The following is a 24,442-nucleotide window of genomic DNA, read 5'->3' on the forward strand; positions in this document are numbered from 1 at the left end:
AGAATTTCACGCAATAATTTGAACATGGTCCTGATAGCTTAAATGCTTCTGCGGGTAGAGAGAAGGGCAATGGATCTAGTTTTGGGCTGAATGGCCTCCTTCTGTGTTGTAAATATCTGGAATAAATGCACCACTTGGAATGATACCAAGCCATACAGACCGTGAAGGTGCCAGATTCAATCCAAGACGGATTAACTGATTTCATCTGGGGCAGTAATGGAGGTATTTTAGTTGTCTTGAGTGTCCCTGGGATAGGAAGGGATAGAACTCACTGGGCTGAGTTACTCTCTAATGACTGTTGCTGGAAGTGTAGAGACATATGTAGCAAATAGCTGTGATGCCCTGTGATGGACTTGCCCAACGAAACTCACTGTCCAGGCTCACACATGAACAGTGGCATTTGGGCGAGATACCAGAGGGTCACGGTCACCCAGTCAATCGTAGGATGCATTCTGTGTGACTGTACACTACCACCACAGCCTCACCCGCAAACAGACGCATGGTGCCTCGCAAAATTTACCCTCTCAACATCAGTCCCTGCCTTCAGGAGAGAAGGGTTTAAGGGGAGAAAACTGCAATGAAAATTAGATCTGGATAAAATGAAAGGCAATGTAACACAGTGTCTTTAAACGGATTAATCTTGTCCTTACATGTGCAATACGGGGTAATAACCATATAAAGATTAATTATTTGAGTGATCCTTTAGTGAGCAGGGCAAAATATTTTGGCTCATAATTTCATTATAGCTGCCAGGAATGACTTTCCACTATCAGCAAAGAGTAGTTACACATCTAAGAAGCAGATGTTCTGCCAATTCTTATTCCTCTCCGAAACAGAGGATTCTGCCTCATACAATGTTCCAGTGGGGAAGCGTGTTGGCCACTGAGCTCAAGTATTGGAGAGGCTAAAATTTGAAACCAGATTTGGAACCAGTGTTCCATCACTGGAGGTTCCAGGTACATCTTCCTACTCCCAACTGAAATTTGCCAGCAGCGGAACAATCACATGGCCGCACTGTCTATCTTCAGTATAAAAACTGGAACCCTCATTAAGTTATTTAATACCCTTATTTTGAAACTTTTACCTTCACAACTTTTCTTGTCTGTTGCAAGTTCATAGCCTGGATCACAGGTGCACTTATAACTGCCCAAAGTGTTCACACATTGCTGCTCACAACCTCCATTGTCATGTCTGGCACATTCGTCCTCCTCTGTGGAAATGGTAAAGAAATGAAAAACATTTGTTAGTAGCCTACCTCTCTACATCTGATGTTTTTGGTGGCGTGGTTACTATATTTTTTTTCATGAGGGCTAGTTGGGTAGATGAAATAGTCATTTTGTAAATTGTGTCGTTGATATATTTTTTGAACACTCATAAAGCTTGTGTGTATGTGAGTGAAGAATATAGAGATGGTCGCATGTAATTTCTGAGTTCTCCCAATTCCAATCAGTGTAACATCGGTGTAAGATTGGCGTAAACTCCAGAGAAACTACATAAACGTCCAAACACGCCATTTCATAGAATTATAGAATGATAAAGCATAGCAAGAGGCCATCATGCCTGTGCTGGCTTTTTGAAAGAGCTATCCAATTTGTCCCACTCCCATGCCCTTTCCCCTTTCTCTCACTGGAATCAGTTTCTGCTCATTTACTGTATCAAAACCCTTCATGATTTTGAACATCTGTATTGAATCTCCTCTGCTCTAAGGAGAACAACCCCAGCTTCCCCAGTTTCTCCACGTAACTGAAGTCCAGCATCCCTGGTACTATTCTGGTAAATCTCTTCTGTACCCTTGATATCGTTCCTAAGTGTTGTGGCCAGAATTGGACACAATGGCCCCAATATTTACTCAGTGCCGTGAAGAGAGCAGGGAGGAGAATCCCCGGACATCACGCTGAAATTAAGCGCAGGACCTCTTTTACATTTTTTCAGCAGGTTTCGGACAGGAAAGCAACTGGGGAGCAGATGATAGGTAAGTAGGAGACCGCGCTGGGTATTGGGAGATTGCGGAGGAGGTTTAGGATAGTCAGAGCTCAGGTGGGGGAGTCGGAGATCGCGGGGTGTGTTAAGAGATTAGCTTGTCGGGCCTGTTGGAAACACTCTTGCTCCTCCTGGTCCACAAGCAGTGCTTTAAAAGGCACATACCTCACGGATCTGGCCCATCACGTTCCTTTTACCTGCCAGGTTTCCTGCCCCGGGAAACCCAGCTTCCATGGGGTAAAAATTAAAATCCTGTTAAAGTGGAGGCACGCAGCTGTCCTTGGGGGATTAAAATTTCCCCCAATACTCCACCCAGGCCTAAACAGTGATTTATAAAAGGTTTATCATAATTTCTGATGAAAAGATCCAGCTTTAATTCACTTGCACTGACTTAGTCCACCCGAGCTAGCAATAGGAGTTGTGCCTGTGCGGACATCAGGTGAAAATAAGGATGGCTTGGCTGTGATAGTGCCCAGAGCTGATTAGCTTGCTGGCATCCACTCTCCATGCTAACATGGAGAATGGTCATTGGAAAGAGACTAGAAAAGACTGCCCCTTCTGGTGAATGACTAGACTGACTGTTTTTCCATAAGCCTATCTGTCAAGCACCTTGGGATTACAGAAGGCAGTACAACAGTTGTCCCTCTTAATTTGAAGTTGGTTCATTCGAATTATTGGATAATTCTAAATTTTTAGTGCAAAAATGACTTTGTATTATCATGAGTAGACTGTGTATAAATGTGAGTTGTTGATGAGGATAGTTGGGGTATGGGATAAAAATGAAAATGGTTTCTTACTGAATTAGACAACAAAAATAAAAAGGTTCTCTTTGCTTTTACTACAATTTGGTAACAGTTGCAAACTAAAACAAGTAACCTAACAAGATGCTCATTTATTCGGAGCACAGCTTGCAATCACAGGAAGATTGACCTGTAGGGATGATTGAAAATATTGAAGGTGGTCATGTATGGGAGTTTTCTAAACATTTGTTAGAAAATAAATTTACACCATAGTGATTAATGCTGTAAATAACTTGAAAACAAAAAGAAGCATCATCTTATCAGATTAATTGAATCAAATGTTCTCTTCTGTGAAGTGCAAAATTGACTGCTATTGTTTATGACTCTGTATGGTTGGGGCCAGCCAGGTACAACACGAGCCAGTCCAGGAAGGAGACTGCTGTGAAGAGGGCGACTGACTGGAGCGTGGGCAAGTACAGCAGGAGTGGCAAGGTCGGGGCGAAGAAGCAGCGAGAGATTGCAGATCATTGTGATCGGGGCCCAGGAGAGGCATGAATTCAGGGCCCAGAAGAGGTGTGGGCCCACAGGCAGCACGGGCCAGCCCACACTGCGATATGTGTGCGCACTAAGTCCGTGCAGCAGAGCTGGTCTCCAGTGGTCTTAGTTAATCCTCACCACTGGACCAAGACCCAGCTCTGTCAAGCCCACACATTAAAAAAATCCACGCAGACATCTTCCACTCTTCAACATGCAGTTCTGGACCTGGAATATTAGGTGCTTTATTGAAACACCTGTGGCCTCATCCCTTTTTGGCATGGAAGCAAGTCATCCTCGGTACGAGGGACCGCCTAAGAAGAGAAGTATTCAAACAAAAATGCCATTTCATTAATGGCCAAATTCAGCATATACATCTTTATCAAAGTTAAGTTATGATTTAATGGCCAAGGTCAGTAACAGTTACACAATCTGGTGCAGCATTGTGGCCAGTTTTAGAACAATAGAACCTTGCTGGATGGATAGAAGCAGACACCATACACAATAATAGTTAATTCATAGAAATGTGATTTGAAATTCTTTATGCTCATCAAAATTCTCCTCTCCCCGCAAACTTACACGCATACTGTGCACTACACTACTCACTAATATCAATAACAGAATGCATCAGCATTGAATGAGCACCTCTGTGCAATTTTCCCGGTTGTTTTGACAACTTGGTGTAAAAATAATGTAGACAGATAAGACAGACAAAAACTGGCCTTATCTGTGTACTACAGGAGATATTTAAATATGAGACGTGAAAATGTCCTTGCTTAATTTTCTCACAGGAGCTACTCATTGCCAAGTAACTAAGAGATGGGATCTTTGAATCAAAGGCTTCTTCACGATGATTAGCAATCGATGATTAGTCAATGGTCAAATGGAGGCATACTTACAAGGGCTGATACAAAGCATCCTGCCATAGCAAGGTCCAATATCAAACATCATCACCATAGGCAGTCCCTTGGAATCGAGGAAGACTTGCTTCCACTCTTAACATAAGTCCTTAGGTGGCTGAACAGTCCAATACGAGAGCCACAGTCTCTGCCACAGGTGGGACAGACATTGAGGGTAAGGGAGGGTGGGACAGGTTTGCCGCGCTTTCCTTCTGCTGCCTGCACTTGTTTCCTCGAGATGCTCAGCGCCCTCCCGGATGCACCTCCTCCACTCAGGGCGGTCTTTGGCCAGGGACTCCCAGGTGTCGTTGGGGATGCCGCACTTTATCAGGGAGGCTTTGAGGGTGTCCTTGTAATGTTTCCTCTGTCCACCTTTGGCTCGTTTGCCATGAAGGAGTTCCGAGTAGAGTGTTTGCTTTGGGAGTCTCGTGTCTGGCATGCAGACAATGTGGCCTGCCCAACGGAGCTGATCAAGTGTGGTCAGTGCTTCAATGCTGGGAATGTTGGCCTGGTCCAGGACGCTAATGTTGGTGCGTCCGTCCTCCCAGGGGATTTGTAGGATCTTGCGGAGGCATCGTTGATGGTATTTCTCCAGCGACTTGAGGTGTCTACTGTATATGGTCCATGTCTCTGAGCCATACAGGAGGGCGGGTATTACGACAGCTTGTATACCATGAGCTTGATGGTAGATTTGAAGGCCGTTTCGGATGCCTCCAAAAGTTCATCAACATCCTCCACCTGCTCCACAACAACATGCAGGCCTTACCAACGGATCCATTACAGACCCAATCCATGTCCGGGCCGGGATCAAACAGGGCTGTGTCATCACTCCAACCCTCTTCTCAATCTTCCTCGCTGTCATGCTCCACCTCACGGTCAACAAGCTCCCCGCTGGAGTGGAACTAAACTACAAAACCAGTGGGAAGCTGTTCATTATCAAACAACCTGGATGGGAACTGACAAAGATTGTATCCAACAATAGCATGCAGGCACAAGTGGCAGGCAGCTCTTGGAAATAAAACTGCAACGATCTGATTCAGAGTCAAATGTGTGCTGCATGCCAGAGGGGACCATTTTATCTTGAAATTTTAAGCAAGTCAATCTTCATTCTGGTTTGTATCTTATGCGTGTTGACTCACGAAATTCACACCTTGATGCTTTTAACTCAAATTTTAACTGACAATCAACGAACACAATTCAGTCCCAATGTCACAGCTAAAGTCAATGTTGAAGTAAGGCATTTTATATAAACGTAATGTTCTGGTGAAGAAGATAAAATTAAACCTATTCATAACTTCTTCAAAAGGATGGAATATTTAAAAGATTAGAAAGCTTTTGGAATTTAATTTTGATCAGTTATTGAAAACACATCATAATCCATGAAAATGGGAAATTCTCTCCATAAAGGTTACAGTAATTTATCTTTACAAAAAAATTAACAGCAGCTGATTCATTTTCTAGTGTAAGTGCATAGAAGTACCTTTAAATTAAATACTTTTAAACTTAATACTTTTCCCCACTTACTTCTGTTGTAGCATAAATCTGCCAAATACAGCAATAGCCTCTAAATGGATACATTATTGAAATTAAAGTGCTGCCCATCCATGTTCCTCCAATGCAATGTACCACTCATTCTATGAGAAATAGCAGAGGATCCGCTCTCCAGCCTCTGCCAGTAATGCTCTGAAAGCAAGCTCCAGCAAATGTGTAAGGAGAAGCGGAAGTGACACTCCCTCTGTTGTGTATGGAGTAGGAGTCAGACTGAACACTGTGAGCTCAAAGTAAAGTGTGACCTTAGTCGTTTATTGCAGGCCTCCAGAGTACCTCTCCAACCTGTGAAGCCTTCTTAAATACCTGTGCTCCCAAGGGGCTCCGGAATCCTTTGGGACTCCGGGGAATGCGCCCTCTGATGGCTGTATAGAGTAAATACAAGTCCACATAGAAAACACCCTCAAACTTCCCCTTGCTTCTATGAGCAAGTGGCTTAACTGCACCTGGGCCATGACTCGGACTCCTTACTGGGGTCATCATCATAGGCAGTCTCTCAGAAGCGAGGAAGACTTGCTTCCACTCTTAAAATGAGTCCTTAGGTGGCTGAACAGTCCAATACTAATTCAGGGTAAGGGAGGGTGGGACAGATTTCCCGCATGCTCTTTCCATTGCCTGCGCTTGATTTCTGCATGCTCTTGGCGATCAGACTCGAGGTGCTCAGCGCCCTCCCGGATACACTTCCTCCACTTAGGGCGGTCTTTGGCCAGGGACTCCCAGGTGTCGGTGGGGATATTACACTTTATCAGGGAGGCTTTGAGGGTGTCCTTGTATCGTTTCCTCTGCCCACCTTTGGCTCGTTTGCCATGGTGCAAGAGGGAGGGATTCAAATTCTTGGGACATTGGAACCGGTTCTGGAGGAGGTGGGACCAGTACAAACCAGATGGTCTGCATCTGGGCAGGACCAGAACCAATGTCCTAGGTGGAGTGTTTGCTAGTGCTGTTGGGGAGGGGATAAACTAATATGGCAGGGGGATGGGAACCTATGCAGGGAGACAGAGGGAAGTAGAATGGAGGCAAAAGCAAAAGATAGAAAGAAGAAAAGTAAAAGTGGAGGGCAGAGAAAACCAAGGCAAAAATCAAAAAGGGCCACAATACAGCAAAATTCTAAAGAGACCAAGTGTGTTAAAAAGACAAGCCTGAAGGCTCTGTGCCTCAATGCGAGGAGTATTCGTAATAAGGTGGATGAATTAACTGCGCAGGCAGCTATTAACGAATATGATATAATTGGCATTACGGAGACATGGCTCCAGGGTGACCAAGGCTGGGAACTCAACATTCAGGAAGGATAGACAGAAAGGAAAAGGAGGTGGGGTAGCGTTGCTGGTTAAAGAGGAAATTAACACAATCGTAAGGAAGGATATTAGCTTGGATGATGTGGAATTGGTATGGGTAGAGCTGCGGAATACTAGAGGGCAGAAAATGCTAGTGGGAGTTGTGTACAGACCACCAACCAGTAGTAGTGAGGTTGGGAACAGCATCAAACGAGAAATTAGGGATGCATGCAATAAGGGAACAACAGTTATCATGGGCGACTTTAATCTACATATAGATTGGGCTAACCAAACTGGAAGCAATATGGTGGAGGAGGATTTCCTGGAGTGTATTAGGGATGGTTTTCTAGACCAATATGTTGAGGAATCAACTAGAGAGCTGGCCATCCTAGACTGGGTGATGTGTAATGAGAAAGGACTCATTCGCAATCTTGTTGTGCAAGGCCCCTTGGGAAAGAGTGACCATAATATGGTAGAATTCTTTATCAAGATGGAGAGTGACACAGTTAATTCAGAGACTCGGGTCCTGAACTTAGGGAAAGGTAACTTCGATGGTATGAGACGTGAATTGGCTAGAATAGACTGGCGAATGATACTTAAAGAGTTGACAGTGGATAGGCAATGGTAAACATTTAAAGATCACATGGATGAACTTCAACAATTGTACATCCCTGTCTGGAGTAAAAATAAAACGGGGAAGGTGGCTCAACCATTGATATAGAGCAGTGGTAAGCATTACTTTGCAACTCCCTGTGCTACACCTGACCTTTAAGTGCTGGATATTGATACCAGAATTCCCCAAAGCTGTCCCCGCCTCCCTTTATTGGCCAGGTTTCCAGAGGCCTGGGAAACCCGGCCGGCCTGTTTTAAATCTGGAAGAAGGTTAAGTGTGAGGCACGCAGCCTCATTCTAATATTTAAATGGCCAACTGCCTCCTGGGATGCTGTTGGAATAGATGGCAGCTGAGGTTGAGATGACAGAAGCGATCTGTCAATGATGAGAGAGGTTGCTCCAAGGAGATGACACTGGATAGAGAGTTTATTCCAAACACTTCCAACCTTCCTAAAGTTGAAAAGTTTATTCCAAATCCTGAAGGCTTCAGCTTCTAAGATTAGAAAGTGAACATCTGTGAAATGGTAGCTTTTATACCACTTTTGCAGCTGTCACCTATTCACAGGAATGGATTGTCATTGAAAACCCAACTTACCCGATGTGAATCCCGAGCGCCATGAAACTCATCAAAAAGCTGGAAATGTTAAGTCGATGGTAAAATGCTATTTAAGTACCTTTTATCAAGCTCTTTGCTATTTCAATTGGCTCACCCACTGCTTATTATCGGGTCTGTAAAGCGCAAGCAGACCTGGCACTTGAGAATCTTTTAGATTTTGACAGCGGACCTGCCTCCAAATCCGTCCTCTGAGCGTGGCAAAATCCTGGCCATTGTGTCTGTTTTGGAAAGCCTAATATTCAAGTATTTGTTCATTACAGTACTTGTCTACTTGCAGAGAAAGCTCAGCATATTTCTTTTGATCGAAATATCTACATTTCTTACCTATTGCCGCAATGAGGTGTAGCTCTCGCTAAGAACTGTGTCTATAAAGCAAAAAAAAAGCTCTAAACTTTTCCTTTAAATGTCAAATTCCCATAAGAGCATATGGAGACTGATCCTGTCTCAGTGACTCCCTTTCAAAAAATGTTCACACGAACTGGGTATATTAATTGGCTCATACAGTACTCAGGATTTTACATATTTCTACCTTTAAAGAAGTTTGCTGCAAATCCTGCTTTATTAACTGTTCCATCAGAAACAAACTTCATCCACAGGGTATTAGAAGTAGATTTGATGTCTTCTGGTTTGTCGTAGCCACAGAAACGCCCAATCAAAGGACTGTTTTCATTATTGCCATTTCGAACCTCTAGATAGTCATAGGCACAATTGTCATGTCTCTCAACCTATGAAAGAAAGAAAATATTTTACTTGTTTTTGCACAAGGAAACTGGGGCCCATTTTAAGTGGATGAGAAACATTTATGAACCAACTAAAAATGTATTAGTTTTCTCCTTATTTACTCCATTTAAACCATTCATGATTTTAAAGACTTCCTGCAAATGTCCTCTTAGCCTTCACTGCTCTAAGGAGAACAACCTCAGCTTCTCCAGTTTATCCACGCATTTGTAATCTCTCATCGCTAGAACCATTGTAGTAAATCTCTTCTGTAGCCTCTCCAAAGCCTTCATCTCCTTCCTAAAGAATTGGATACAATACTTCAACAGCTGAGGCTGAACTTGTTTTTTTTTATATAGGTTTAGCATAACTTCCTGTTTTTTGTACTCTATGCTTCTACTTAAAAAACCCAGAATCCCCTATATTTTATTAACTGATTTGTTAACCTGTCCTGCCACCTTCAAAGATTTGTGAACATCCACCTCAAGATATCTCTGGTCTTACACCCCCTTTAAATTATACCATTTAGCATGTCTCTCCTCATTCTTCCTACCAAAATGTATCACCTCACAATTTACTGCGTTGAATTTCATCTACCACGTGTCTGCCCATTCCAGCCTGCCTATGTCTTCTTGAAGTCTATTACTATCTTCCTCACTGTTTACTACACTTCCAAGTTTTGTATCATCTGCAAATTTTTAAATTGTGTCCAAATCATTAGTGTACATCAAAAATAGTAGTGATCCTAGTACTGAACCTTGGGAAATGCCACTGTATACATCGCACCAGTCTGATAAACAGCCAATCAGCACAAATCTCTGTTTTCCATCCCTCAGCCAATTTTATGCATCCATGACAAGGCAGTCAAGGGTTATGGGGAGCAGGCCAAGATCAGATCAGCCATGATCTTATTGAATGGCGGAGCAGGCTCGAAGGGCCAAATGGCCGACCCTGTTCCTAATTCTTATGTTCTTATGCTGCTATTGCCAGTTTTTTCCCATAGGCTTCAATTTTGCTAAAAAGCCTAATATGTGGTACTTTATCAAACGCCCTTTTAAAATCCATATATACAGCTGCCCTCATCCACCCTCTCTGTTACCTCATTAAAAAAAACAATCAAGTTAGTCAAACTCGATGTTCCCTTAACAAATCAGTGCTGCCTCTCCTTTATTAGTCCATGCTTGACTGAGTGGTCGGTAATTTTCTCCTGGATTATTGTTTCTAAAAGCTTCCCCACTACCGAGGTTAAACTGGCTAGGTTATAATTACCAGGTTTATCCTTCTCCCCTTTTTGAACAAGGGTGTAACATTTGCAATCTTCCAATCTTCTGGCACCACCCGTGTCTAAGGAGGATTGGAAGTTTGCGGCCGGCACTTCCGCAATTTCTACCCTTACTTCCCTCAGCAACCTACGATGCATCCCATCCGGACTGGGTGACTTATCCATTTTTTAAGTACCGCCAGCCTTTCTAGTACCTCTCGATCTATTTTTATCTCATCCAGTATCACAGCAGCCTCCTTGTTTGCTACAGCTTTCGCAAAGTCCTCTGCCTTGGTAAACACCGATGGAAAGTACTCATTTAGTACCTCAGCCATGCCTTCTGCCTCCACCAATAATTCTCTATTTTGGTCCCTAATTGGCTGCACCGCTCCGCTGACAACCCCTTTACTGTTAATACACCTATAGAAGACCTTTGGATTCCCTTTTATGTTAGCTGCTCGTCTATTCTCAGTCTTTTTACCCCTATTATTTCCTTTCTACTCTGTACTTTTTTATATTCAGCCTGATTCTCCTTTATATTATCAAGCTGACAAATATCATACACCCAACCCCCCCCTTTTCTGCTTCATCCTAGGCTCGACCTCCTTCATCATCCAGGAAGCTCCGGCTTTGGTTTCCCTCCCTTTCCCCCTTAAGAACATAAGACTTAGGGTCAGGAGTAGGCCATACGGCCCCTCGATCCTGCTCCACCATTTAATAAGATCTTGGCTGATCTTCGACGTCAGTTCTACTTTCCCGTCCTATTTCCATATCCCTTAATTCCCCTGGAGTCCAAAATTCTATCTATCTCAGCCTTGAATATAAACAACGATTCAGCATCCATAGCTTTTTGGGGTCGAGAATTCCAGAGATTCACATCGCTCTGAGTGAAGAAATTCCTCTTCATCTCAGTCGGAAATGGCTGACCCCTTATCCAGAGACTATGCCCCCCTAGTTATAGACTCTCCAACCAGGGGCAATAACCTCTCAGCATCTACCCTCACAATCTTAAATAAAATCAGAAAATGCTGGAAATACACAGCAGGTCAAGCAGCATCTGTGGAGAAAGAAATAGTTAAGGTTTCAGGTCGATGACCTGTCATTTCCCCTCACCTCAGAATCTTATATATGTCAATGAGATCACCTCTCGTTATTCTAAACTCCAGAGAGTATAGGCCCAAACTATTCAAAATCTCCTCATAGGACAACCCTCTCATCCCAGGAATCAATCTAGTGAACCTTCACTGTACTGCCTCTATAGAGACCAAAACTGTGCATGGTACTCCAGGTGAAGTCTTATCAAAGCCCTGTACAATTGAGCAAGACTACCTTGGCCAAAATTCAGCTCTGCCTGACATGGGTCACACCTACTGTTTTTAAAGCGTTTTTACTGCAGCTTCCAATGAGGTGGTCTCTTCCGCGAAATTCAGCTCTTTGTCATTTTTTTTCATGCAGACCCGAAGTCGGTGCTAAGTATTCTAGAGGGGCGGACGTGGAGGCGGGACAGAGTCACCACTGCTGTCAATCAGCAGTGGAACAGTGATGACGTCAGTACGCATGTGCGTCACCAAGTCTCTCCCCTCATTTAAAGGGGAGAGAAGCAATAATTGTTTAGGTTCAGCCAACTGGGCCAGCAGGGAGGGTTTCGGCAAGGCCAGCGGCCTGGCACTCAAGAGGGAGTGCCTGGCTGCCTGTTGGCGGCCCGGCTGAACCCGGGTGCATAATTCTTTTGCTGATCGGGAAGTCAGCCGGCAAATAAAAACATGGCGGCCATGGCAGTTCACCATCCCCTTGAAGGGCCGCCGTGCTGCCATGGCTCACAGAGTGAAAGGAAGGTGCACTGACAGAAAAAGCTTTCAGAGGCACCGCGCGGCGCATTTATGATTTTTGCAGCTAAATTTCGTGGGGGGTGCGGGGGATCGGCGGTGCACCCTTTGAAGACACACTTAGGAAGTGGGGACTGCCAGAAAACCCCCCGAGCTGAATTTAGCTGGTGCCGGCCATTGGACTGGAAGTTGGCGGCTGCTCAACTCCACCACTTGGTCGCCGCTTTCTGGCAGTAAGTGGCTTTTTTGCGGAGCTGACTTTCAGTCCCTCTTACTCTTGTACTCCAACCCCCTTGCAATAAAGCCAACATGCCATTTGCCTTCCAATTGCTTGCTGTACCTGTATGCTAACTCTGTGTTTCCTGTACGAGGACATCTAAATTGCTCTGGTCACCACCATTTAATAGCTTCTCACCATTTAAAAAAAATAGTGTTTTTCCATTCTACCGACCAAAGTGAACAATCACACATTTCCCCACATTATACTCCATCTGGCACCTTATTGCCCACTTACCACAAGTAGAACGTGTCTAGACTGCACCCAAACCATATCCTCTTTGAACGCCACCCATTTCATTGCTCCATTACATTTCTGTCTGCTAGTCTTTCACTCCAATTTACCCGATCCCTCCTCAATTTGCTGAAATTAGCCCTCCTCCAGTTAAGTATTTTTATTCTAGATTTCTCTTTGTCCTTCTCTTGAGATTGAGAGTTGGATATCAAATTAAATTCTTAGGTTGTTTTTCTGTCCTAATTCGGTTTCCAAATATGAAATTCAACTCTTCAGTTATATAATACTGAATAATTTAGCTACAGAGGTAAAAAATGAATTTTAAATAAGACCAACCAGCATGGAATCTACTTTACTACTCAAATATATTTAATGCAAACTCCAGTGAGCAGTTTCTGAAATGTTTTCATTGCCTACAGACAAAAGCCAAGTAACTCCTATAATTTTATCTGTAGATTACAGTTCTGAAGAGGATTAATTCTGTAGTCAGTTGTACTTTACCTTGGGTTGTTCACTATAAAAGGTACATTCTCTGCACAATGAGGTTCCATCATTTAAACTTTCCCTTCCTGATCATTTTTTTATCATGTAACACAATTACCTCAAAGGCCTGGAAAATTAGTCCTACGTGATAGTGCTCAGACATTGTTATCTTCCACACGCACTCCTTCATTGGTCTATAGTCATCTGGATAGTTAGGTGACTGGATCTGTCCAGATTCTTTACTGATTTCACCACCACAAATTGCTAATAAGTAAAAAAAAAATGTATTGTGTGTAAACAGGCGTATAAATAACAAGATGGCAACTTTTAGAATTATATACTTAATATTTTCACAGCAATTACAAACACGTATGAAACCTCTTCCTCTGAAAACAACATAAAGGGCAGTAATGCAGTGAATTGCATATGTAATTTATGCTTAAATGTCACATTGCAGTAGCCCTTCCCACAATACTGAATGCAAGAACGGAAACATAATCCATCTCTGCCCTGTTGTATCCCGTAGCAAAATACTGGGGTTGAATTTTTTGCTGAGGTTCTCCATATCGTGCACCATAACTCGACAGAAACCCCAGAGAAATGCATAAAGGCCATCTCTCCGGGGTTTTCACCGATCTTCCATCCAAGTTACAGTGAACAATTGGAAGATCCCCTGTGGCAATTGGCAATTCAACCCCTCCATTACATTGAATGTAATCTTTACGCATGCAACATCACACTCTATGCATTCTGAAACTGTTATTGGCCTTTGTGGCAATCTAAAGGCCTCAGTGATTATCAAAGGAGCAAAAGGTAATGTCCTTAAGTCTGCAAAATGTAATTCGTCCCAAAATATCACACAAGCCGATAATTTATGATGTTTTTGGAAGGTATAACACTATGAAAGGTAGAACGTTTTCAATTAAAGAGTAAAATACGAAAACATTTTTTCTTCCTGTATATCATTAGAGACAGTGATTAAGGATGCTACCTTAAAATGCAATAGAAGAATGAAATGAAGCACAAATTTAATGCAATTACACGCACATTGCATATAAATCACTTCAATCGCGGGAAAGGTACAGATTAAACTGATTATAAGGGGGGTGAATTTCCGTGGGGTTTCTCCGCTGTAACTTTGGCAGAAGAGCCACGGAAACCCCAAAGAAACAGTGTATTTTTTGGAGGTTTCCACGGCTCTTCTACTGATGTTACAGAAGATGGGTGGGAGAACCCCCAAGTACCTGTGACCCACATTCTATCCTGCATCAAGTCCTGCTCACCAATCATCGCTGTTCTTGTTAACCTACTTTTTGGCTCCATTCCTCTCTGGCTCAAATTTTACATTTTCATCCCTGTAACCTCCTCCAACCCAACAAGTCTCCAAGAACTCTTTGTTCCTCTGACTCATCTCTCTTGTGCATCTCCCCTCCCTTCACCCTCAAAGCCTAATCGCCCCACCCCACATACCATTATCAGCCATGCTTATTGCTGCCTAGGCTTCAGTCTCCAAATTCCATCCCAAAACCGCCTTCTTCTGCTCCTTTGAGACCACAGCATTCTGACTCAGAGGCGAGTGTGCTACCAACTGAACCATGGCTGAGCACTTCTTTTCCCCAGTCAAAAAGGTTATATTTAAAATCCATTTAAAAAAATTGAACTTCTAGCTTGTTTTCCATTTTAATTAGTGTACCTATCTCAGGGCCCAGTTCTCCTCTTTGTGCAACACTTTGAGAGGAGCTTTCCTCATACTGAGCCGTTGACAGCTGTTTGCTATTATTTGCTGTGGAAGTTGCTTGGTATTGCTAAGGAGCCACTTCCAGTTGCTTGGTGCCCTGAAAAATCATTCCAGCTGAAGAATTTCAATAACCAATTATTGGGCTCAGTTTTCCCCAATGCCGTTTTTTGGCGTATTGCCAGCGTTACGCCATTTTGTTTTGGCCCCGACTACTCCAAAAAAGTAAGTAGCAAGTTTCCCCGTTCTATTTTTTGAAATTGGCGCCGCGCAGCCTGTCCTTTTGCTTCAAGGGGTGGAGCCTAATGCCTGCGCCAAAAAAAAAATACCCCCGCTTCTGCACATGCGCAGGGAAATAAAAGGACGTTTCTGATGTGATTGCTTTGGGCGCGCATGCCCAGCACAGCTCCCGGTCTGCATTCAGCCATTTTTAAAGAGCCAGTTGTATGTGAGAACTTTAATTCTCATTGGAAAAATCGGAGCTGCAATACAAGATGTAAGACGTCTCATGGACCAAGAATTTCTCACAGGTTGAAGTGGAGGCCCTGGTTACTGTAATTGAGGCCAGATGGCATGAGCTGGACACCAGCAGAGGTCACATTAAAGTTTCACCAAAAGAAATGAATAAATGCTGGAACTAACTTGCAGAAGATTACTGTGCAATGGTGACCACCTGAGGTCTGCAGGCCAGTGCAAAAAGAAGTGGCAGGACCTTGGTCAAGTAGTTAGTGTAAGTAATATTTTCATTTATTCACTGGAATTGCTATTGTAAATGTGACCATCTGGATATGTCCCACCCAGCAGAAAGACGACATCTCTAAAAAGTTATATTTTCATCTTTGCAGAGGAAGTTGGGACACAACAAAAGGGAAAGAACTCGGACAGGAGGAGGCCCGGCAAATCTGCACCCACTGACATCCTTGGAAGACAGGGTCGCTGCTTTGATGGGTCCTGCCTGGAGAAAAGCAACCACCACTGCACAAGCTGGGCCCACACTCCAGGGAGAGGGTAAATTCTGAACATTCTACAGTCTGGCTTTGCTAAATGTGAAGTAATGCATGGGCTAGCCATGCTTCGGTTCCTGGGGATGTTTCCGTCAGCTACGCTTCGGTTGATGCAATGTGCTATCATTTATCGTGCTCCTTCAAATGAGCCTGCTGCCTGCGCTGTGTGAGCCTACTCATGCCACCCTGCCCCCTCTTCTGCTACTAATCATTTGTCTGTTCGGTTATATTTCGCAGAACTTGAGGTCAACTCTGATGAGACTGAAGCCGATACAGAAGAAGATTCAGATGCGGACGAGCCTGAAGAGGAGAACATCTTCCAATCCCACCTTCCAGACCAAGAGCATGGGGGTGAGAGGGGAGGGGGAGGTGATGGATGAAGCCCCCACTGTTGCACTCATTCTGGAGGATGTGTAGGTGCCGCCCATTGAAGTGCCAGCCCCTTTCTTGAGTGGTACAAGTGTTGTTAGGACATTCTGAAGCTGCGGGTCCCAGCGGGATGCAGCAAGGCACACCCAGGGCCCCACCGTCCGAAGCTGCGGGTCCCAGTGGGATGCAGCAAGGCAGACCCAGGGCACCACTGTCTGAGGCTGCGAGTCCCAGTGGGATGCAGTGAGCCACATCCAGGGTGGGGAGGAGAAGGAGAGCTCGACAGCATTCTCCTGAGGTGCAGGAGCTAACAGATGTGGTTCAGATGATGGCAATGAGTGCAGAGAGCATTGACCTTACACAATCACTCCTGGACACCATCAGTGGGGTGGGTGATGAGGTATTGGGACGGTCGGGAGAAATAACATCACTCTCACGAGAAATGAGAACAAAGTCCGGGAACATGAGGGAGGGAATATCTCAGGCAGCTGATACAATCTCGGTGCATATGAGGGAGGAAATATTGCAGGTAGCTGATACAATGTCGGTGCCCATGACGGAGGGAATGTTGCAGGTAGCTGATGCGCTGTCAGGGCATGAGGGAGGGAATGTCAGAGTCAGCTGCTGCAACAAGGGAACACGCCCAGAACCCGCGCACATTGACAGAATCAACTCCACTCCCACTCCAATCCCCAGACCAGCCTCCGAAGAGGCCCAAGCCTGGCCTTCCACATTACCGCCTGCACCCCCTCCCCCCCCATCAAGAAGTGCGCATTACCCGAGATGTTCGAAAGAAAAGCTTAGTACCAACCAGAGAAATGCTATGCCACCGCCTGCGGGCAGGGGTGGAGTCAACAATACGAAGCGCAGCGGGCAGTCTTAGAATAAGGTGGAGGAGAGATGGGTGCAGCCTTTCTTTGCTGTTGTTGTTACTGTTGTCAAATTAAAAGTTTTTTGTAAGTTATGTAAATTTACAAGTTTAAAAGTTTGTAAGTGATCTTAAAGTTTTTAAGTGATCTTAAGTGAATACTTTAAAGTTTGATACAAGAATATGTTTATTAAAGTTAAGTACAAACATATGTTTCTTAAACCTTTGAATAAAATATATTTTAAATTATAACTGAATCATTTCCATTATTTGTTCCATTATTAACACAGCTTTTTGAAGTAAACAAGAATCATTTCCATTATTTGTTCCATTAACACAACACAACATTACAGAACAGGTCCAAACAGTAAACATGGTCCATTTTGAATAGTTGCTGCTGAGACTTCAGGCAGCAAAGCGTTCACGGATGAACTGTTGGGGCAAGGCTCGAGCAATCATTAAAGGGGCATGACGGACCGCCCTCCTCTGCCGTCGTGTTCCAGGTTCAGGTAGTTGCATGGCTTCCTCGTCCTCCTCCTCCTTGTCATCTGCATCTTCCTCCTCATCATCAGCCACTCTCCCCTCAGGTGGTCTTCTACTACCAGCTGCTGCTGCCTCATGATAGCTAAGTTATGCAGCATGCAGCACACAGCAGTGAACTGACTGACAATCTCAGGGGAGTATTGCAAGAAGTCTCTGGAATGGTCCAGGCATCGGAAACGCTGTTTCAAGATGCCAATGGTCCGCTCTATTATGCTGCACATCGCAATGTGCGACATGATGTATTCCCGGTCAGCTTCCGTCTGGGTTACGCCTAGGGGCGTCATGAGCCAGGTGATAAGGCCGTAACCTTTGACTCCCAGTAGCCAGCTCTGCCCTCCTGACTGCTGCTGAAACATGGCAGATGTAGCGCTCTCACATAGGATAAATGCATCATGGGCGCTCCCAGGGTATCTTGCATCAACTGACATGATGCGATGCATGTCGTCGCACACGAGTTGCATGTTAACAGTGTGGAAGCCTTTTCTGTTCCTCTACATCTCGGAATCCTCCAAAGGTGCTCACAAGGCAATATGGGTACAATCAATGCAGCCCTGTACCTTTGGGAAGCCAGCAATCCTGGAGAAGCCCACAGTCCTTTCACACATAGTCTGGGCGGTCATGGGGAACTTTCTGTAGTCATTCCTCCAGGCATATAGCGCATCAGTCACCAGCCGAATGAAGATACGTGTTGAATGCTGAGAAATAGAACACACTTTCCGATTTGTGGCCTGGAACAATCCAGATGCATAGAATGAAAGTGCAGCTGTAACTTTCACTTCAACAAAGCAGTCCTCGTGACACTTCTAGGTTGCAGGTCTGCTTTTACTAACTCACAGATTTCGGTTAAAAGAGTGACCATAACATGGTAGAATTATTTATTAGGATGGAGAGTGACACAGTTAATTCAGAAACTAGGGTCCTGAACTTAAGTAAAGGTAACTTCGATGGTTTGAGGCTTGAATTGGCTCGAATGGACTGGCAAATGATACTTAAAGGGCTGACGATGGATAGGCAATGGCAAACATTTAAAGATCACATGGATGAACTTCAGCAATTGCACATCCCTGTCTGGAGTAAAAATAAAACGGGGAAGGTGGCTCAACTGTAGCTAACAAGAGAAATTAAGGATAGTGTTAAATCCAAGGAAGAGACATATAAATTGGCCAGAAATAGAAACATAGAAAATAGGTGCAGGAGTAGGCCATTCGGCCCTTCTAGCCTGCACTGCCATTCAATGAGTTCATGGCTGAACATGCAACTTCAGTACCCCATTCCTGCTTTCTCACCATACCCCTTGATTCCCCTAGTAGTAAGGACTTCATCTAACTCCTTTTTGAATATATTTAGTGAATTGGCCTCAACAACTTTCTGTGGTAGAGAATTCCACAGGTTCACCACTCTCTGGGTGAAGAAATTCCTCCTCATCTCGGTCCTAAATGGCTTACCCCTTATCCTTAGACTGTGACCCCTGGTTCTGGACTTCCCCAACATTGAGAACATTCTTCCTGCATCTAACCTGTCTAACCCCGTCAGAATTTTAAACGTTTCTATGAGGTCCCCTCTCATTCTTCTGAACTCCAGTGAATACAAGCCCAGTTGATCCAGTCTTTCTTGATAGGTCAGTCCCGCCATCTCGGGAATCAGTCTGGTGAACCTTCGCTGCACTCCCTCAATAGCAAGAATGTCCTTCCTCAGGTTAGGAAACCAAAACTGTACACAATACTCCAGGTGTGGCCTCACCAAGGCCCTGTACAATTGTAGCAACACCTCCCTGCCCCTGTACTCAAATCCCCTCGCTATGAAGGCCAACATGCCATTTGCTTTCTTAACCGCCTGCTGTACCTGCATGCCAACCTTCAATGACTGATGTACCATGACACCCAGGTCTCTTTGCACCTCCCCTTTTCCTAATCTGTCACCATTCAGATAATAGTCTGTCTCTCTGTTTTTACCACCAAAGTGGATAACCTCACATTTATCCACATTATACTTCATCTGCCATGCATTTGCCCACTCACCTAACCTATCCAAGTCACTCTGCAGCCTCATAGCATCCTCCTCGCAGCTCACACTGCCACCCAACTTAGTGTCATCCGCAAATTTGGAGATACTACATTTAATCCCCTCGTCTAAATCATTAATGTACAGTGTAAACAGCTGGGGCCCCAGCACAGAACCTTGCGGTACCCCGCTAGTCACTGCCTGCCATTCTGAAAAGTCCCCATTTACTCCTACTCTTTGCTTCCTGTCTGACAACCAGTTCGCAATCCATGTCAGCACACTACCCCCAATCCCATGTGCTTTAACTTTGCACATTAATCTCTTGTGTGGGACCTTGTCGAAAGCCTTCTGAAAGTCCAAATATACCACATCAACTGGTTCTCCCTTGTCCACTCTACTGGAAACATCCTCAAAAAATTCCAGAAGATTTTTCAAGCATGATTTCCCTTTCACAAATCCATGCTGACTTGGACCTATCATATTACCTCTTTCCAAATGCACTGCTATGACATCCTTAATAATTGATTCCATCATTTTACCCACTACCGATGTCAGGCTGACCGGTCTATAATTCCCTGTTTTCTCTCTCCCTCCTTTTTTAAAAAGTGGGGTTACATTGGCTACCCTCCACTCCATAGGAACTGATCCAGAGTCAATGGAATGTTGGAAAATGACTGTCAATGCATCCACTATTTCCAAGGCCACCTCCTTAAGTACTCTGGGATGCAGTCCATCAGGCCCTGGGGATTTATCGGCCTTCAATCCCATCAATTTCCCCAACACAATTTCCCGACTAAGAAGGATTTCCCTCAGTTCCTCCTCCTTACTAGACCCTCCGACCCCTTTTATATCCGGAAGGTTGTTTGTGTCCTCCGCAGTGAATACCGAACCAAAGTACTTGTTCAATTGGTCCGCCATTCCTTTGTTCCCCGTTATGACTTCCCCTGATTCTGACTGCAGGGCACCTACGTTTGTCTTTACTAACCTTTTTCTCTTTACATATCTATAGAAACTTTTGCAATCCGTCTTAATGTTCCCTGCAAGCTTCTTCTCGTACTCCATTTTCCCTGCCCTAATCAAACCCTTTGTCCTCCTCTGCTGAGTTCTAAATTTCTCCCAGTCCCCGGGTTCGCAGTAAACCTGAGGACTGGGAGAAATTTAGAATTCAGCACAGGTGCATAAAGGGTTTAATTAGGAGGGGGAAAATAGAGTACGAGAAGAAGCTTGCAGGGAACATAAAAACTGACTGCAAAAGCTTCTATAGATATGTGAAGAGAAAAAGATTAGTGAAGACAAATGTAAGTCCCTTGCAGTCAGATTCAGGTGAATTTATAATGGGGAACAAAGAAATGGCAGACTAATTGAACAAATACTTTGGTTCTATCTTCACGAAGGAAGACACAAATAACCTTCTGGAAGTACTAGGGGACCGAGGGTCTAGTGAGAAGGAGGAACTGAAGGATATCCTTATTAGGCGTGAAATTGTGTAAGGGAAATTAATGGGATTTAAGGCCGATAAATCCCCGAGGCCGATAAATCCCCGGGGCCTGATGCTCTGCATCGCAGAATACTTAAGGAAATGGCCCTAGAAATAGTGGATGCATTGGTGATCATTTTCCAACAGTCTATCGACTCTGGATCAGGTCCTAAGGACTGGAGGGTAGCTAATGTAACACCACTTTTTAAAAAGGGAGGGAGAGAGAAAGCGGGTAATTATAGACCGGTTAGCCTGACATCAGTGGTGGGGAAAATGTTGGAATCAATTATTAAGGATGAAATAGCAACACATTTGGAAAGCAGTGACAGGATCGGTCCAAGTCAGCATGGATTTATGAAGGGGAAATCATGCTTGACAAATCTCTGGAATTTTTTGAGCTGAACAAGGGAGAACCAGTGGATGTGGTGTATTTGGACTTTCAAAAGGCTTTTGACAAGGTCCCACACAAGAGAATGGTGTGCAAAATCAAAGCGCATGGTATTGGGGGAAATATACTGGCGTGGATAGAGAACTGGTTGGCAGACAGGAATCAGAGAATCGGGAGAAATGGGTCCTTTTCAGAATGGCAGGCAGTGACTAGTGGAGTGCCGCAGGGCTCAGTGCTGGGACCCCAGCTCTTTACAATACACATCAATGATTTAGATGAAGGAATTGAATGTATATCTCCAAGTTTACAGATGACACTAAACTGGATGGCGGCGTGAGCTGTGAGGGGGACGCTAAGAGGCTGCAGGGTGACTTGGACAGGTTAGGTGAGTGGGCAAATGCATGGCAGATGCAGTATAATGTGGATAAATGTGAGGTTATCCACTTTGGGGGCAAAAGCGCGAAGGCAGAATATTATCTGAATGGCGGCAGATTAGGAAAAGGGCAGGTGCAACGAGACCTGGGTGTCATGGTTCATCAGTCATTGAAAGTTGGCATACAGATACAGCAGGTGGTGAAGAAGGCAAATGGTATGTTGGCCTTCATAGCTAGGGGATTTGAGTATAGGAGCAGGGAGATCTTACTGCAGTTGTACAGGGCCTTGGTGAGGCCGCGTCTGGAATAGTGTGTTCAGTTTTGGTCTCCTAATCTGAGGAAGGATGTTCTTGCTATTGAGGGAGTGCAGCGAAGGTTCACCAGACTGATTCCCAGGATGGCTGGACTGACATATGAGGAGTGACTGGATCAACTGGGCCTTTATACATTGAAGTTTAGAAGGATGAGAGTGGATCTCATAGAAACATACAAGATTCTGAAGGGCCGGGACAGTGTTGATGTGTGTAGAATGTTCCCGATGTTGGGTAAGTCCAGAACCAGGGGACACAGTCTTAGGATAAGGGGTAGGCCATTTAGGACTGAGATGAGGAGAAACTTCTTCACTCAGAGAGTTGTTAACCTGTGGAATTCCCTGCCGCAGAGCATTGTTGATGCCAGTTCATTGGATATATTCAAGAGGGAGTTAGATATGGCCCTTACAGCTAAAGGGATCAAGGGGTATGGAGAAAAAGCAGGAAAGGGGTACTGAGGGAATGATCAGCCATAATCTTATTGAATGGTGGTGAAGACTCGAAGGGCCGAATGGCTTACTCCTGCACCTATTTTCTGTGTATTCATGTTTCTGGAAATGCAACCTTCTCACAGTCTGCATTGCTCAGGTAGAGGTATGAACGCTTGTCTCGATATATCCAACATGGGTAAGGCCTCCTGCCCATCATCCTACATGCTCTGAGGTTCCTCATGCGGTGACGTTGAATCAATTGTCTCCTCCGCAACACCATCATGCAGAATGCTTGCACGAGGTACGGCGTTGTCGGTATTGCCCCATGATTAAATTGTACTGTTGCAAGAAGCTCAAAACAGCACGACAACTCCCCAAGGTCGCGCCCTAATTATGGACCACACCCAGGTCTGAGCATGTGCAATAGGCTTGCTTAGATCTGGAAACAGCACAGTCACCACCCACGCACCCCAACCCCCCCCCCACCCCATGCTTCATTTGATGCTGCTTGCTGCATGGTGTAAGGGTTCTCATCCCTTCAGTTCACCTTCTGCACCCCTTCACCTCCCTCCAACCCCCGGGCTTCTTTTGAAGCTGAGCTCCATGCCTGTGTGGCGCGAGGGACCGAGAGAAGAGACATATAGTGGGGCGATTTGAGATGCTAAAAATTGCTGATATTTTAAAGAACTGCACAAGTCACATGAGCAGCCATTCAAAACATGTTCTGCTTCCTCAAAACAACTCTAGTTGTGAATTCAAGCACCATTCCAGAGAATACAGCTGCATTGGTGGCAATGCTGTCTATCTGTTCAGGTGGATGTAAAAGACCCAGGCACTATTCGAAGAACAGCAGTGTGTTCTTCTGGCGTCCTGGCCAACAGTTATCCCTCAACCAACATCAAAAACAGATCAACAGGTCAGTTAAGCCATTTGCTGTTGGTGGGACCTTGTTTTGGGATTGCTGCTGCATCTCCCTACATAGCAGTGACTTTACTGAAGGAATTTGCTGGTTGTGAAGGTTTGCGGATATCCTGAGGATGTGATAAGGTGCTCTATAAATGCTAATTTGTTTCAACTGATGCAAGTTCAGCCTGCAACACTTAAATGTGCCTCACTTGGTGCCCTATCATGCTTCAGGACATTCCAAAAGCATTGGGTTACTTTTGAAGTCGACCAGCTCGTTTTTGATGGCGAAGCCGACTCCGTGGAGGCGGCGTTCTTCCTCTGGTTTCCCTTTCCAGAAGGTGATGTAGCCTCAATCTTGTTCCTTGAGCTGGCCTTCCCCTGTCCATCGGATCTCGCTTAGGGCAGCGATGTCGATATTAAAGCGTCTAAGTTCCTGGGCAACTATGGCGGTGCGGCGTTCCGGCCTGTTGCTGTTGGACTTGTCCATGAGGGTCGTTACGTTCCAGGTCCCGAACTTCAAGTTAGAGGAGTGGAAGATGCCTGTGCGTGAGTTCTTTTAACCAGTGGGAAACTGTTCAACCTTCGCCGTCTCCAGGCCAGATCCAAGACCACCCCAACCTCTGTCGTCGAGCTACAGTATGCGGACGATGCCTGCGTCTGCGCACATACAGAGGCTGAACTCCAGGACATGGTCGATGTATTTACTGAGGCGTATGAAAGCTTGGGCCTTAAGCTGAACAGCCGTAAGACAAATGTCCTCCACCAGTCTGTCCTCACCGCACAGCACTGCCCCCCAGTCTTCAAGATCCACGGCGCAGCCCTGGAAAACGTGGACTATTTCCCATACCTCGGGAGCCTCTTATCAGCAAGAGCAGACATTGACGACGAGATTCAACACCGCCTCCAATGCGCCAGTGCGGCCTTCGGCTGCCTGAGGAAAAGAGTGTTTGAAGACCAGGCCCTCAAAACTGCCACCAAGCTCATGGTCTACAGGGTTGTAATAATACCCGCCCCCCTGTATGGCTCAGAGACAT

The 24,442-nt window shown here is 44.8% G+C and overlaps 1 protein-coding gene across 1 annotated transcript in view; it reads right to left on the bottom strand.

The window, feature by feature from the left end:
* The window catches only part of tll1 (tolloid-like 1), a 454,505-nt gene that overhangs the window by 84,170 nt on the left and 345,893 nt on the right, over positions 1–24,442 (bottom strand). Inside the window, exons 12-14 of the mRNA XM_070864299.1 lie at positions 13,120–13,265; positions 8,733–8,928; positions 1,085–1,210 (exon numbers count right to left, since the gene is read on the bottom strand). Of these exons, the coding sequence (XP_070720400.1) occupies positions 1,085–1,210; positions 8,733–8,928; positions 13,120–13,265 (468 nt within the window). The remainder of the gene's footprint in view (positions 1–1,084; positions 1,211–8,732; positions 8,929–13,119; positions 13,266–24,442) is intronic.

This window comes from Pristiophorus japonicus, chromosome 2, assembly GCF_044704955.1.
Source record: "Pristiophorus japonicus isolate sPriJap1 chromosome 2, sPriJap1.hap1, whole genome shotgun sequence".
Taxonomy (NCBI): domain Eukaryota; kingdom Metazoa; phylum Chordata; class Chondrichthyes; family Pristiophoridae; genus Pristiophorus; species Pristiophorus japonicus.